General features: G+C 39.0%; 1 protein-coding gene across 2 annotated transcripts in view; it reads left to right on the top strand.

Annotated features, from left to right (window-relative positions):
• LOC130905423 (endoplasmic reticulum metallopeptidase 1) overlaps positions 1–15,253 on the top strand; it is a 65,844-nt gene that overhangs the window by 27,442 nt on the left and 23,149 nt on the right. For both annotated transcript variants that reach the window (XM_057818810.1, XM_057818812.1), the window contains exons 7-8: positions 3,485–3,697; positions 12,725–12,945. In XM_057818810.1, coding sequence (XP_057674793.1) covers positions 3,485–3,697; positions 12,725–12,945 — 434 coding nt within the window. The remainder of the gene's footprint in view (positions 1–3,484; positions 3,698–12,724; positions 12,946–15,253) is intronic.

Genomic DNA, 15,253 nt, shown 5'->3' with positions numbered 1-15,253 from the left:
AAGTGCTATAAAGTAGAGAAAGCTGTAAAACTCCGAAACGTAATACATTCACTTGAACTTTGAACTTGTTCAAATGGATTTAACATCTAAAGTCATCAATGGCAGCCCAAAAGCACAACTTTCCAGCTAAGCAAATTGTGCCAATGAGAACAGTAAGTGCATTGTTGCGCAAGCGTGTAGGCTTGCGGTGCCTCAAATACAAAAAAGACTGTCTCCCACAGAGCTCCGTGCTCTCCAGTGCCACATCAGGGGTGGGCAAAATTGCTCAACGCTGCTATTGTCGGGTGTAGCTGACTAATCCTTTTGAGCAATAACTGCTAGCCACTCCCTTTTCACATGATTTGGACATCTATCACTGTTAATGCTACTGAAAAAGGATCAGATGATTTGCTCTTACTTTTTTTTGAAAATAATTCCTCATTATTGAACAATTTGAACATTTTTTGTATAGTTCATTTTTATGCTGACTAAAACTAAATTTGCATGTTGATATTAAAAATTGTGTTTTTTTTTGGATCCAGAGCCTACCTGGGTACAATGTTACTGTTTGCACACAATTATAATTGCAGTAGTTATATCCTTTGTGAAAATGTTAATTAATTCATCTTCCGTGTAGCTTATAGACCCCACTCACCAACGTCACACATTGACGTGTCGCTGTATCCGGCCACCATATTGTCCGTCATTGTTTATCCCTATTCTCAATGGTTTCAATTTGTCGTGCAATTTATAGTGCAATTCATGGAAGCCCCGGTGCTTTCAGACGCTGTAAACTCATTGGATGTGTTGCATAAAAGGCGTTATGTGGAAAAGCTTCGGTAGATCCATTCGCTAGATCCATATTTGATGCCTAAATCGATATTTTTCGACCCGCTGTCTTCGCCGTCTCTGCCTGACATCTGCTACCCTGATTTACAACTATCTTGTCCACAGAAACTCGGCATATTCTCACGAAAGTTTGAAAAACTTTAACAGCAGCACTCTAAGCAACATTACCCTCGTGTGACCCTTTAAATCCAATTTTCTAAAATGGCGACAATCACTAAAAAAAGAAGTTGACTGCGATGGCCGACGCTTCAAGGATAGGTAGATATTGGACTATTTCTTCAATAAAATACGCAGCAAGTGTGTCTGCCTCATTTGCAAAGAGAAAGTCGCTGTTTTCAAAGAGTTCGATTTGACGCGATATTAACAAACAAGACAAGCTAACATGTACATCATTACAGGGAAGATATACGCAGCAACTTGAAGCTAGTTTAATTTCACAGCAGCAGTATTTCGCAAGAGCCCGAGTGTCGAAAGAGAACGCCACAAAGACGAGATTGATGAAATTAGGATAAAAAAATAATAAAGCAAATGTGACACATAGAAGGGCTTGCTAAAATTTGTTTGAATATATTGTTCTATGTAAATCAGCCAAGGTAGCCCCCGCATTTTTACCACACCAAGCTGGCCCCCTTTGCAAAAGTTTTGGACACACCTGTTTAACTGATGATCCGTAGACGAGGCCAGTTTCTTTCACTTGGTACCAGCTAAATATTATTCAAAAAATAATGATGGTGGAAGAAATAAGCGTCTTGAATTTGAAACTTTGTTGTCGGCGATTAGCCTCGCAATGATCTTAATTGTGGTTGTCAGCCCAAAACCCTCTAAACATATATTAAATGCATCTTACCAGATACAAAATGACTACTACATAATCTGTGGTGATCGTTTGGTGCCCAGTTTTCTCGTCATTTGCAGCCGTCCATCTCGCTCTCCTCTCCGGGTCTCTCGGAATACGGTAGAACTTCAAGTCTCTCCGTCTATCTTCTCTGTTACTGCAACCAACCGCCACACACGCCTTCACCATTTTGATTATTAATGTTAACGAGCAGAAAAACACGCCATAATAGGAGGAATTTACGTAGCGGTAATGTGTAAACACGACGAGTTGACGGACAATATGGCGCGGAGGCGTGGTTGTGACGTCATGTGAGTAGGGTCTATACTCACGAGGGTCTAATTGTGTTAAGTAAACTTTGCAGTCACGCCTCTTGTGTTCATATTTCTTTATATGTCAATACCTGAATTCATTAAGCAATCATATATGGTGTGTTAAGTATAGTTTTTAGATATTTTTTAACAAAATAATGATCCTTTCATTAAAAATCTTGTCATGATAAAGAAAAACTGAGATCAGTTTTGAATTTTGCATTTTTTCGCATTTTAAAAATATCTATCAGAGCTAACTCAACAGGTTAAATCGTTCATTGCCAGCTAATACCTTTTTTGACTTCTCTAGAAGACATTTTTTTGGACTTTTTGTAGTGTACTGTACACCAGGTATCCGCAGGGCCTGAAAAAGGCTTTAAAAAAAAAAAAAAAGTCTTAAATCCAATAAATTGAATTTAGGACCTTAAAATGTTTAAAATTCTTAAATCTCATCAAAAGTCCTAAACACAATTTTGAAAGCTCTTAAAAACCTAGTGATATTACTTTTATTCAGATCATGCATAAATTTCAGTCTCACTTTTAAATGTTTTGATTTTTGAGGACGCTAACTACAAAGCAGAACTACCAGTGCTGCCCGGTCGGAATTTATCGAACACAAGCAGATTTTGCTGTGCGCGCTCAATTGCGTGTTGAAACCTTAGTTAGCATAGACATAGCGAGAAAACTTAGCAGAACCGATTTACAGAAGTTACATACATGCATAATTGCACATTTAATGATTTGTGGATTGAGAACGTACATTTCAGCACCTGGTTGAAGCCGGTGGAGGGAAACTTGTATGAAGCAGACCGCAAGAAAATCTGTGCAAGAAAATTTTAAAATTTGGAAAATTTGATGTCACGGTATTGGAATCCCATTGTAAATCTGAAAAGCACAAGGCGGTCATAAATTGCCAGCAGCAAATGCCGTTTGTAGTTCAACATGTTGGTTCAGAAAAGAGATTGTTCGAATTTTTTTGGTTAGGTTATGCATTTTGTATCACGGTGTAAAAGAGCTGGGAATAAATTCATATACCTTGCAAGTAATTCCAGGACTCCAGTTTTCCTTCAAATGGTTTGTACGTTTTTTGCAGGTATCGATGTGAAATGGGTCTTAAATTTTAGTCATTATGGTCTTAAAAAAGTCTTAAATTAGTTTTTTAGAACCCTTCAGAGAGACAGGTACACCTTATTTCATATTACGTTAATTTTTAAATGACCTGGTCCACCAGTCCAATTTAAGTTAAATATTTGCCTTCCCACTACACGCTGCCTTATTTAACTACTGTATATGACGTCTCTAGGGTTCTAAAGTGTTTAATGATTGATGAGATGACAATGCTTTTATTTATAGTCAGGATAGCCATTAAGGGGGCCTCAAAATCCCTTGCTTTAGTCTATTTTCAAGGCTTTATATTCTAGTAAAACCAGAAAATCTTTAAATGCTTTAAAAAAATATATATAAACATATTTTCTGAGAACGCAAGTTTGACATTTGTATTCATGGCTAGGTGACAACATCCTGGCCGTCCTCAAGCATCTGCTCATGTCGGAGAAGCTGGCTGACTCTTCAGAGTATCGCCACGGCAACATGGTGTTTTTCGACGTGCTGGGCGTGGCCGTGGTGGCGTACCCTGCTCGCGTCGGCACCATCCTCAACTACATGGTCGCCGTGGCAACCTTCTTCTATCTGGCTAGGAAGGCCTCTCAGCCGCGCCACCGCGGTAGGTTTCAAATTGCATGTGATTATTATTAATACTGTTGAAGGACTTGGCGTGTGATGTGTCGACACACAAAAAGACGGAGAAAGAATATATGTGACTTTGCTTTAATGGAGCGGTATTAAAGTACCATACTTTCCGGACTATGTGACACTCTGGAATATAAGTCGAACTTGTCAAAAAATGCGTCAGACAAAAAAAGAAATTATAGATAAGTCGCACCAGAATATAAATGTTATATATGTTGTCCGCCGTTTGTCACCAAGTAGCTCAAACTCAGTGAGGAGTATAACTTCTGCGACAAAATAGCAGTTCAAAGGAACTGACTAGTTGCCAAAACCAAGTCGCAGTCACGCTAGAAGCAGTTCAGCTAAATAATGACCACTTCATCAGTTTTCTTCAACTTTAACTTCATGCACTCAGACTAGGCATGTGCCGGTATGATATTCTGACGGTATTTTAACCTTAAGCAAAAATAATTTGGTGTCATGGTATCACGGTATTGCAGTTACAGCTCTAAAATATGTTGCTTTGAGATATCAGGGTTTTAAAAAAAATACATTTCCATTGAACAGCATTTTTATTTTTCAAAACATACGAGCAAATTGAAACATAATTATGTTAAGTTTAGGGCTGTCAAACGATTAAAAATTTTAATCGAGTTAATTACAGCTTAAAAATTAATTAATCGTAATTAATCGCAATTAATCGCAATTCAAACCATCTATAAAATATGCCATATTTTTCTGTAAATTATATATATATTCTGTAAAATAATTTGTTGGAATGGAAAGATAAGACACAAGATGGATATATACATTCAACTAGGGCTGCAGCTATCGAATATTTTAGTAATCGAGTAATCGACTGAAAATTCTATCGATTAATCGAGTAATCGGATAAAACAAATATATTTTTAGGTGAAGAGCAATTATAGATTTACATGAGAAAACAAGACATTTTATCATTTTCAGTCAATCAATGTCTTTATTTTTTATGTATATTGTTGAAAACAGCGAACAATTGCATCTCAGATGTAACTAGAATTAAAAAAAAAAAAAAGACTAATTCACTGCTTTCACTCAAAAAACCTTTAGATCTTATTTACAATATATATATATATACTGGACTGTCTCAGAAAATTAGAATACACAATATTCTAATTTTTTGTCCAGTATGTATATATATATATACACACACCTAAAAATGCCTTTACGCTTGATAACACACATCACTTAAAAGTTAGGATTTTCCCCCACGTTTTTCAATTGAATTTCTATTTGTGTCAAGCCATTTTTAAGTTCTAGTTAAGGTCCTGATAGGATTTTGAGTTTTTGCACTGTTCAAAATAAATGTATGATACAGGCTGTATTGGAGCACATTAGGGACTAGTGCTACTTGGTGTTTTATCCAGCAATGACTACTGAGCTAAAATTGATAGTTAGCATTATTGAGTTTTTATTTGACACCCTTATCACTCCACAACGCTATGTTATGTTAAAGCCTGTATGTAAGACACGTTAGCCACGCATCGAAAGTGGTTTTAATTGATTGAAACCTAGCCCTCCGCAGGGCTAACGTAAGATGAGCTAGTAGTGACAGTAACGTTAACCTTATATATTAGCGCTTAGCGCTTTTTATTAGCGCTTAGCGCTCTACTGCTTTAAGATGGCGGCTGTTTGCTAACGCTGCCCAGACGCGGCCTAGTCTGTCATTGCGCATCTAGTTCAACATACATGTGATCTCTATGAGACTTACCAGACGCTAGCTGCAACTAATGTAGCATGTGCGGGCTAGTATTTAGCAACGTCGGCGTCGTTTGTAGCGGTTGTCGGCTGCAGTAAGTTTTTTTTTTTGCTTCTTCCTCTACGCACGTGACATCAGCGCGTTGTCCCGCATTAAAAGTAGTCCGAGCAAAACGTGATGCTTAGAGCTGTCAAAATAAACGATTACTCGAGGTGAATAAAACTACTCGGATCAGTTTTTAAACTCGAGTTACTCGAGTTGCTCGAGTATTCGTTTCAGCTCTACATTCAACATACGGTACATAAGGACTGTAGTGGGCATTTCACTCTACTGTCATTTAAATCTGTCTATGCTGTCCTCACTCCGAAGCGTCTACTTTTTCCAAAGCTAGACAGCTAGTGAACGACGCCTTAGTAATCAGACTTCTTCCTTTTTCATCTGATTTATTAATAAAATGGCCTCAAACCACTGTCCTCTTTGGACCGTAGTGAAACTACAAAAAAAAAAAAGTACACAAGCATTGCATTAGCAACAACGTTAGCTTAGCACGCTATACAGGTTCACTAAACATAAACAAAAAGTGTCTCATACAAAAAATATAACATTTCGCTTACTAACATAATATGTACATTCTTTACAACAACCATACTTACGGACAAATCTTGTCCAAGGATCATATAAGCACAACATTATAACGTAGGCGTCAGCCCGAGACGTTGTGCAGCCATATTGAACTGGCAAGAAAGCAATAAACCATGTCGCAAAGCGACCACAAGAGTTCGCTGTTAGACAGCACAAAAAACCTTGCTGTAAAACTTACCAAAAGGCAGAATACTGTCTGAGCGGGACATGTGCGTTAATTGCGTCAAATATTTTAACGTGATTAATTGAAAAAATTAATTACCGCGCGTTAACGCGATAATTTTGACAGCCCTAGTTAAGTTAAAATATTTTTTTTAAAAAACAAATATCTATATACAGTGAGGCAAATAAGTATTTAGTCAACCACCAATTGTGCAAGTTCTCCTACTTGAAAAGATTAGAGAGGCCTGTATTTGTCAACATGGGTAAACCTCAACCATGAGAGACAGAATGTGGGAAAAAAACCAGAAAATCACATTGTTTGATTTTTAAAGTATTTATTTCCAAATTAGAGTGGAAAATAAGTATTTGGTCACCTAAAAACAAGCAAGATTTCTGGCTATCAAAGAGGTCTAACTTCTTCTAACGAGTTCTAAAGTGGCTCCACTCGTTACCTGTAATAATGGCACCTGTTTTAACTCATTATTGGTATAAAAGACACCTATCCACAAGCTCGGTCAGTCACACTCCAAACTCCACTATGGCCAAGACGAGAGCTGTCGAAGGACACCAGAAGCAAAATTGTAGACCTGCACCAGGCTGGGAAGACTGAATCTGCAATAGGTAAAACACTTGGTGTAAAGAAATCAACTGTGGGAGCAATTATTAGAAAATGGAAGACATACAAGACCACTGATAATCTCCCTCGATCTGGGGCTCCATGTCAGATCTCCCCCCGTGGCGTCAAAATGATAACAAGAACTGTGAGCAAAAATCCCAGAACCACACGGGGGGACCTAGTGAATGACCTATAGAGAGCTGGGACCACAGTAACAAAGGCTACTATCAGTAACACAATGCGCCGCCAGGGACTCAAATCCTGCAGTGTCAGACGTGTCCCCCTGCTGAAGAAAGTACACGTCCAGGCCCGTCTGCGGTTCGCTAGAGAGCATTTGGATGATCCTGAAGAGGACTGAGAGAATCTGTTGTGGTCAGATGAAACCAAAATAAAACTTTTTGGTAGAAACACAGGTATTCGTGTGTGGAGGAGAAAGAATACTGAATTGCATTCGAAGAACACCATACCCACTGTGAAGCATGGGGGTGGAAACATCATGCTTTGGGGCCGTTTTTCTGCAAAGGGACCAGGACGACTGATCTGTGTAAAGGAAAGAATGAATGGGGCCATGTCTCGAGAGATTTTGAGGGAAAATCTCCTTCCATCAGCAAGGGCATTGAAGATGAGACGTGGCTGGGTCTTTCAGCATGACAATTATCCCAAACACACAGCCAGGGCAACAAAGGAGTGGCTTTGTAGGAAGCATTTCAAGGTCCTGGAATGGCCTAGCCAGTTTCCAGATCTCAACCCCATCGAAAAGTTCTGGAGGGAGTTGAAAGTCCGTATTGCCCAACGACAGCCCCAAAACATCACTGCTCTAGAGGAGATCTGCATGGAAGAATGGGCCAAAATACCAGCAATTTTCTGTTTTTTTTTTTTTTCCTCCACAATTTGTCTCTAATGGTTGAGGTTTACCCCTGTTGACAATTACAGGCCTCTGTAATATTTTCAAGTGGGAGAACTTTCACAATTAATGGTTGACTAAATACTTATTTGCCCCACTGTATATATTCTAAGTAAAATTAAAATAAATGCATTCCTTTAGGAGAGCCTAAATCCACAGCCAGTGCTCAACATAATTACCATCAGAACAAAAATAATTATTTTCCAGAAAAAGCACATGTGTATGACTCGTATCATGTTGACATTATACACACACTCCTTCTCAAGACAGACATTTGGCAGAGGAAAAAAAAAACACCACGTTTTACCACCGCTAGATGCACTAAACACGCTGGAGTTAACACTCTTTGCTCGTGGGAAACGTTCATGACAGTGTTAACTAACCTTTAATTTTGTATAAACGCGAAATCCTATTGGAGGTATCCCCTCCCCGGCAGCCACCCTCCGCAAACGTTTTTCATGTCGGTTAGCCCTCCTCCTCTAAGCCGCGGCCGTCTGTAACTTTTCTGCAGCCGAAATATTCCCATACCTGCGATTTTGTTTTGTTCGATGGGGGACGAAGTTCAGGAGTTTCACCATTCAGACATCGTGTAGTACAGCTGACTCATTGACACTGAGCAACAACCGGTTGGTGAGGGTTGAGCCTTAAAGTTGCAAGTGAGGGATTTCTCCATGAATTTTTGGGACATAAAAAATAGCTAATACCTTATGGACGGTATGACGAAAAATTATTGTGGTTTTGAAACCTTGACGTTTTCATACTTAAGTATACCTTGAAACCGGTAATCGGCACATGCCTAACACAGACTTTTACTCACGGTTTTGGCTAATACTCTGCTCACGGACGGTCCTGTTAGCTTATCTTAGCTGTTGCTGATTCCCTGCTTTGGCTACTAGTTTCTAGTGACAAAGTTGTTGTCCAGCTAGCCTTGAAAATGTATTGTGTATCTTCTGTTTTTCATTCACGCCACATATCTTCCTTAATCTTGCTCCAGAGCTAATTTAAGACGATCCAGATTTATCTCGCTACTTGTTGTAGTTTAAACTCCCTCTGAACGCTTGTCAAGAACAGTCAGGACGAATATGACTTCAGCCTGCTTATTTAGATTAAACAATGTTCGCATACTTGTTTGCAGAAGCTATTGTTAGAATTATAGTAGGAATGCACGAGATAGCCACTAATTAAGTACAATACAATAGGATGCACTGCTGAGGCCTACTGTATTTGAGGCATTTTTAATTTAAAGAAAAAATTGAAAACATAAATTGAATGTCAGTAATTAAATCAAACAGCTCCAAATCAATTATCCTTTCTAACCAATATTATACTGGTTAGGTTAGATGCAAATCTAGTCAATACTGTAAGAGCGCTAATGTCTCTTGGCTTTTTAATCACAAGCCATGAATGCCCTTTCATGGCTGGTTGTGGGCAATGTTTACTACATGGTCAGCCAGTTGAAAATTTCAAAAGATGTCAAATTCGATATTTTACCATTATATGGGTCACAGCCTCAGGCAAAGTATGAAATAAAGTGTGCCTTATTGTCTGGAAAATATGGTATTAACAAGGGATCTCCCAATCACGTATTTTTGCACCAGAGTCACCTGATTATGAAAATCTGCCGATACCGAGTCCCGATCTGATACTGGATTTTTTAGATTTTTTTTTTGACAAAACATGTAACTGTGCATTGTAACTATACAGTACTGTAACATGTTCCAACAGGTTACAGTACTGTACTTTTCACAGTGTTTCCTCTTCCGCTGTTTCTGGGAGTTTTACTGAGTATGAAACATATATATTTATGTATCTTTTGGAAATGCCATTGTATTTCTGGATTATTTTGTTACGCTTTAGCCCTTAAAAAGCTAATATATACATATATATATATACATACAGTGCCTTGCAAAAGTATTCGGCCCCCTTGAATCTTGCAACCTTTCGCCACATTTCAGGCTTCAAACATAAAGATATGAAATTTAATTTTTTTGTCAAGAATCAACAACAAGTGGGACACAATCGTGAAGTGGAACAACATTTATTGGATAATTTAAACTTTTTTAACAAATAAAAAACTGAAAAGTGGGGCGTGCAATATTATTCGGCCCCTTTACTTTCAGTGCAGCAAACTCACTCCAGAAGTTCAGTGGGGATCTCTGAATGATCCAATGTTGTCCTAAATGACCGATGATGATCAATAGAATCCACCTTTGTGTATTCAAGTTTCCGTATAAATGCACCTGCTCTGTGATAGTCTCAGGGTTCTGTTTAAAGTGCAGAGAGCATTATGAAAACCAAGGAACACACCAGGCAGGTCCGAGATACTGTTGTGGAGAAGTTTCAAGCCGGATTTGGATACAAAAAGATTTCCCAAGCTTTAAACATCTCAAGGAGCACTGTGCAAGCCATCATATTGAAATGGAAGGAGCATCAGACCACTGCAAATCTACCAAGACCCGGCCGTCCTTCCAAACTTTCTTCTCAAACAAGGAGAAAACTGATCAGAGATGCAGCCAAGAGGCCCATGATCACTCTGGATGAACTGCAGAGATCTACAGCTGAGGTGGGAGAGTCTGTCCATAGGACAACAATCAGTCGTACACTGCACAAATCTGGCCTTTATGGAAGAGTGGCAAGAAGAAAGCCATTTCTCAAAGATATCCATAAAAAGTCTCATTTAAAGTTTGCCACAAGCCACCTAGGAGACACACCAAACATGTGGAAGAAGGTGCTCTGGTCAGATGAAACCAAAATTGAACTTTTTGGCCACAATGGAAAACGATATGTTTGGCGTAAAAGCAACACAGCTCATCACCCTGAACACACCATCCCCACTGTCAAAAATGGTGGTGGCAGCATCATGGTTTAGGCCTGCTTTTCTTCAGCAGGGACAGGGAAGATGGTTAAAATTGACGGGAAGATGGATGCAGCCAAATACAGGAACATTCTGGAAGAAAACCTTTTGGTATCTGCACAAGACCTGAGACTGGGACGGAGATTTATCTTCCAATAGGACAATGATCCAAAACATAAAGCCAAATCTACAATGGAATGGTTCAAAAATAAACGTATCCAGGTGTTAGAATGGCCAAGTCAAAGTCCAGACCTGAATCCAATCGAGAATCTGTGGAAAGAGCTGAAGACTGCTGTTCACAAACACTCTCCATCCAACCTCACTGAGCTTGAGCTGTTTTGCAAGGAAGAATGGGCAAGAATGTCAGTCTCTCGATGTGCAAAACTGATAGAAACATACCCCAAGTGACTTGCAGCTGTAATTGGAGCAAAAGGTGGCGCTACAAAGTATTAACGCAAGGGGGCCGAATAATATTGCACGCCCCACTTTTCAGTTTTTTTATTTGTTAAAAAAGTTTAAATTATCCAATAAATTTTGTTCCACTTCACGATTGTGTCCTACTTGTTGTTGATTCTTGACAAAAAATTAAAATTTTATATCTTTATGTTTGAAGCCTGAAATGTGGCAAAAGGTTGCAAAGTTCAAGGGGGCCGAATACTTCTGCAAGGCACTGTATATATATACAGTGGTACTTCAACTTACGATCGCTTAGACAAATGATCTTTTCGACATCCGACTTAAAATTTGATTCGCCATTTGTTTCTACATCCGACGAAATGCTCGAAATACGACGATTTATGACAGCATCTCAATTTTGTTTTCCCGCACAGCGGATTTTCTTGTGAGAGAAATCAACATGGGTTCCAAGAATGTTAAAGCAGGTGGTGAAAAAAGTAAAAACGTCAGGCTTACCACTAAAATGAAGATGTAAATGATAGTAAAGTATGAGCGTGAACTGCTTGACAATACTCTTCCTACTCGGGTCGCCATTCTTTATAAGTTAAGGTGACAATTATTTTTGTGGTACCATTGCCAAAGAGCTCGCCAGCTTCGTCAGGTTTTTAATCATTTATTTCAGAACTTGTGCAACACAACACGCCAACTGTCTGCAGCAGTTGATGGCAGCAACAACAGGACGTTAGAAGAAAGTATTATCTCAACTGCACTCTCTCTCACTCTGTTGTCAGGCACACGGCGCGTTCAGGTACACCATGCAAAATAAATCCGCCACATTAGAACCCGATTTCTTACATTAGTACAGGTATTATTATTAGTAGTAGTATTATTATATTATTGTTCAAATTTTTATTCATAAATCATCTGTTTTGCTATTTGTAATTGCTATTTTCAATAGTAACAGCAGTATTGATTAAGCATTTAGTGTAGGTTTTCGGGCTGTGGAACGAATTAATGGAATTATAATATATTCGTATGGGACTTATGGGACTTATTTCGACTTACAAACAAGGTCCTGGAACGAATTAACTTTGTATGTAGAGGTACCGCTGTAAATTAGGCCTGAATGATATTGGAAAAAATTACCTTTGCAATATATCTATATAACTTTGAGGTGGATGTGCTAACCACTGTCCCACCTGCCGCCTTCATAATGTGAATTTTTTTTAAAACAAAAATAACGTAGAAAAATGCTGAGTGGCTCCACTCAAATTCCCTCACATTGCTGAGAACAGCCTCTCACTTGAATGAGTTGCCATAGACTGGTGTGTAACAAACTAAACGATGATTGACATAATTGTGCCTTTGATCGTAAAGCTACCGCACTTTCTCTTGCAAGATCAAAGCTACAAACCTGTAAATCATCATTAAATTTAAGTACCAAACACCAGCTGATGACCAAGAAAAAAAACAAGTTTGACCGCACTGCTTCGCTAGCAGGAAGGAGGTGAGAGGCTGTATGAGTATGAAGCAAAAAACAACAACATTTTTTCAAATGAAAAACCTTTTCCGATTCCGATCCTGAAAAAATTACATGATCGGATCTTGACATCCCTAGCGTTAATGCTTTCAGCAGTCACCGCTATTGACGGCGATCGACGACTACTTAACACATGGAATATTTTCATGAATTCCGTCTATCTGCCGCAGGTTGGCACTATGTTGCGAATCTGGCGTGCGCCACAGGTGTGGCATTGCTCAGCTGGTTGGTGGCCCTCCTGTCAGTTCTGATTGTGGCCGTGCTGGTGACGCTGCTGGGCCGCTCCATGTTCTGGTACACCCACTTCTATGCTTCCGTGTGTCTGTATGGTTCTGCCGCCACTGGCAAGATTGTGTTGGTGCACACCCTGGCCAAGAACCTCTACTATAGGGTGAGTTTATCAGTGAATGCGTAACTCATTGGCTGCCAGGGACGGCTATTAACATCCAGGCAATTTTAACTGAAAAGGGCTGACGGTTAATGTTCATTGTTGTTCAATGTCATTGTGAAATTTCTCTGCCATCTAATAAAAACGGTTTAAGGCTGCAAAAATTGATTAAAATCTAATAATAAATTAGTTCCCAACGAATTAAATAATCGATTTTTGCCGGCAGCTATGAGCAGTCCCGTTTGGGTCCTTGTTTGTGTGTAATGTGAGGCTGTGCACGTGCCAGTGGTGACTGCAAAAGAGAAAGCGTTCACTGCTACACTTAGGCTTAGTTGCTGAATCCATAGAACTGTATTAAGAAGTGTCGAGAGTTAGATTGTCTTTTGTGTTGTTAGAGCCAGTGTGCCTCCATCAAAGGTGAGTAAATGAAGCCAATTGTATTGAGACGTTACTTCTTAGCACGGAGCGCTAAACTAGTTAGCGGTTACGCTAATCAGCGCTTAAGGTATTGTTGGATAGTAAAGTTGTCTCATTTCTTTTTATAGAGAAACCACACACATAAAGTCATATGACACAAACTCCCATTCAAACTGTAAATTGTCATACAAGAGAGTGTGCTTTGAAATTGGATTGTGATTGTAAGCCCTAAAAAGGATGTTATCTATTGTAGGGGAAATCTTAAATCAAGGCTGAATATAAAGGGCAAATAGAAAAGAATGTGGCTGAATGGAGACCAGGATAAGCTCCTCAATGGTACAGTGTCTGAACAGAATGTCATCGAGTTCTTTATTGCTGTTAAGGTTGTCACTAAGTCACATGAGTTACTGTGATGCCGCATGACGACCTGCTCGCGTTGCAGATAAAGCTTCCTCTTCAGTACGGTTGGCAGAACAAAAACTCTCATTATGTGAGTGTGTGCATTTCTAGACAGGAGCTCCATTGAAGGTTATGTGTTGCAGTAGAAATGATTATTTTCTACAGGAAGCCAAACACTTTCTTTAGAATTTGCTATTTCATTCATGGGAAACAGAGTAAGCTTCCAAAAGCGCTTAATTATTATATTTATTGATTTATTTTGTTGCATAAATGTGCTTTGGTATGGTTAATTATTTTGTTGCATAAATGTGCTTTGGTATGGTTAAAAGTTCCAATTCCACTTCACACCAATTTAGTCCCCACCCTGCTAAAACAAAACGGCAAAAAGCCTGGCTTACTTGTGATTATCCATCATGTGGTTTAAACAACAAAAATGGGTAAATGGTCATTCCAGAATTGGAGCACATGTTGGCTTAAAAATTCTTGGGGGGGAAAAGCCTAGCTGAATCGTTACTGAAAATCACAAACGCAATTGCATATTGCGACAGGCTTACTCATAACTCAATTAATTGCACGGTAAATCAAAATTAGAGCGGTAATTTTCCCGGCTGTGATTTATTGGCCCGAGCGAGCATACATTTGTGAGTGCGTCTGCTGCGTGCACTCGGCACATGTGCGTGTTGATTGTAGGCATGTTGCCGGTATTATATTTTGAAGGTATGACAACCTTAAGCTTCACGGTATTGCACTTACAGCTCTAAAATATGTTACTGAGATAACTGGTTTAAAAACAAAAAAACAAAACAAAAAATTTCCATTCCATTTTTATTTTTCAAAACATACTGTATTAGCAAATTGGAACATAAGTGTAATGTTAAGTTAAAATGGAGAAAAAAAAGTAATCTAATTAAAATTAAAATAAATGCAGTCCTTTAGGTGAGCCTAAACCCACAGCCACAGCTCAACATTATTACCATCAGAACAAAAATAATTAAATTATTTACCATAAAAAGCACGTGTGTATGACTCGTATCATGTTTACATTATACACACGCTTTTTCTCAACACAAACAGTTGCCAGAGAGAGAAAAAACACGTTTTACCACCGCTAGACACGCTAAACACGCTGTAGTTAATTCTTTTAGCTTGTGGAAAACATTCATGACAGTATGTACCTACCTTTAATTTTGTATGAATGTGAAATCATATTAAAGATATCGACTCCTCAGCACCCACCCTCCACAAACATGTTTTACATGTCTGTTGGCCCTCCTCTAAGCCACGGCCGTATGTCACATATCTGAAGCCGAAGTATTCCCTTACCAGCGATTTCGTTTTCTTCAATGGTGGAAAAAGTCATCAGCCATCATGTAGCACAGCTGTCTCACTGACACTGAGCAACAACCGGTGGAGGAGAGGTGAGCCTTACAGCTGCAAGCAAGGGATTTCTCCATGCATTTTCGGGACATAAAAAATAGCATTAAAAAAACCTCGA

Source organism: Corythoichthys intestinalis, chromosome 17 (genome assembly GCF_030265065.1).
Source record: "Corythoichthys intestinalis isolate RoL2023-P3 chromosome 17, ASM3026506v1, whole genome shotgun sequence".
Taxonomy (NCBI): Eukaryota; Metazoa; Chordata; class Actinopteri; order Syngnathiformes; family Syngnathidae; genus Corythoichthys; species Corythoichthys intestinalis.
This window is presented reverse-complemented; position numbering and strand designations above follow the sequence as displayed.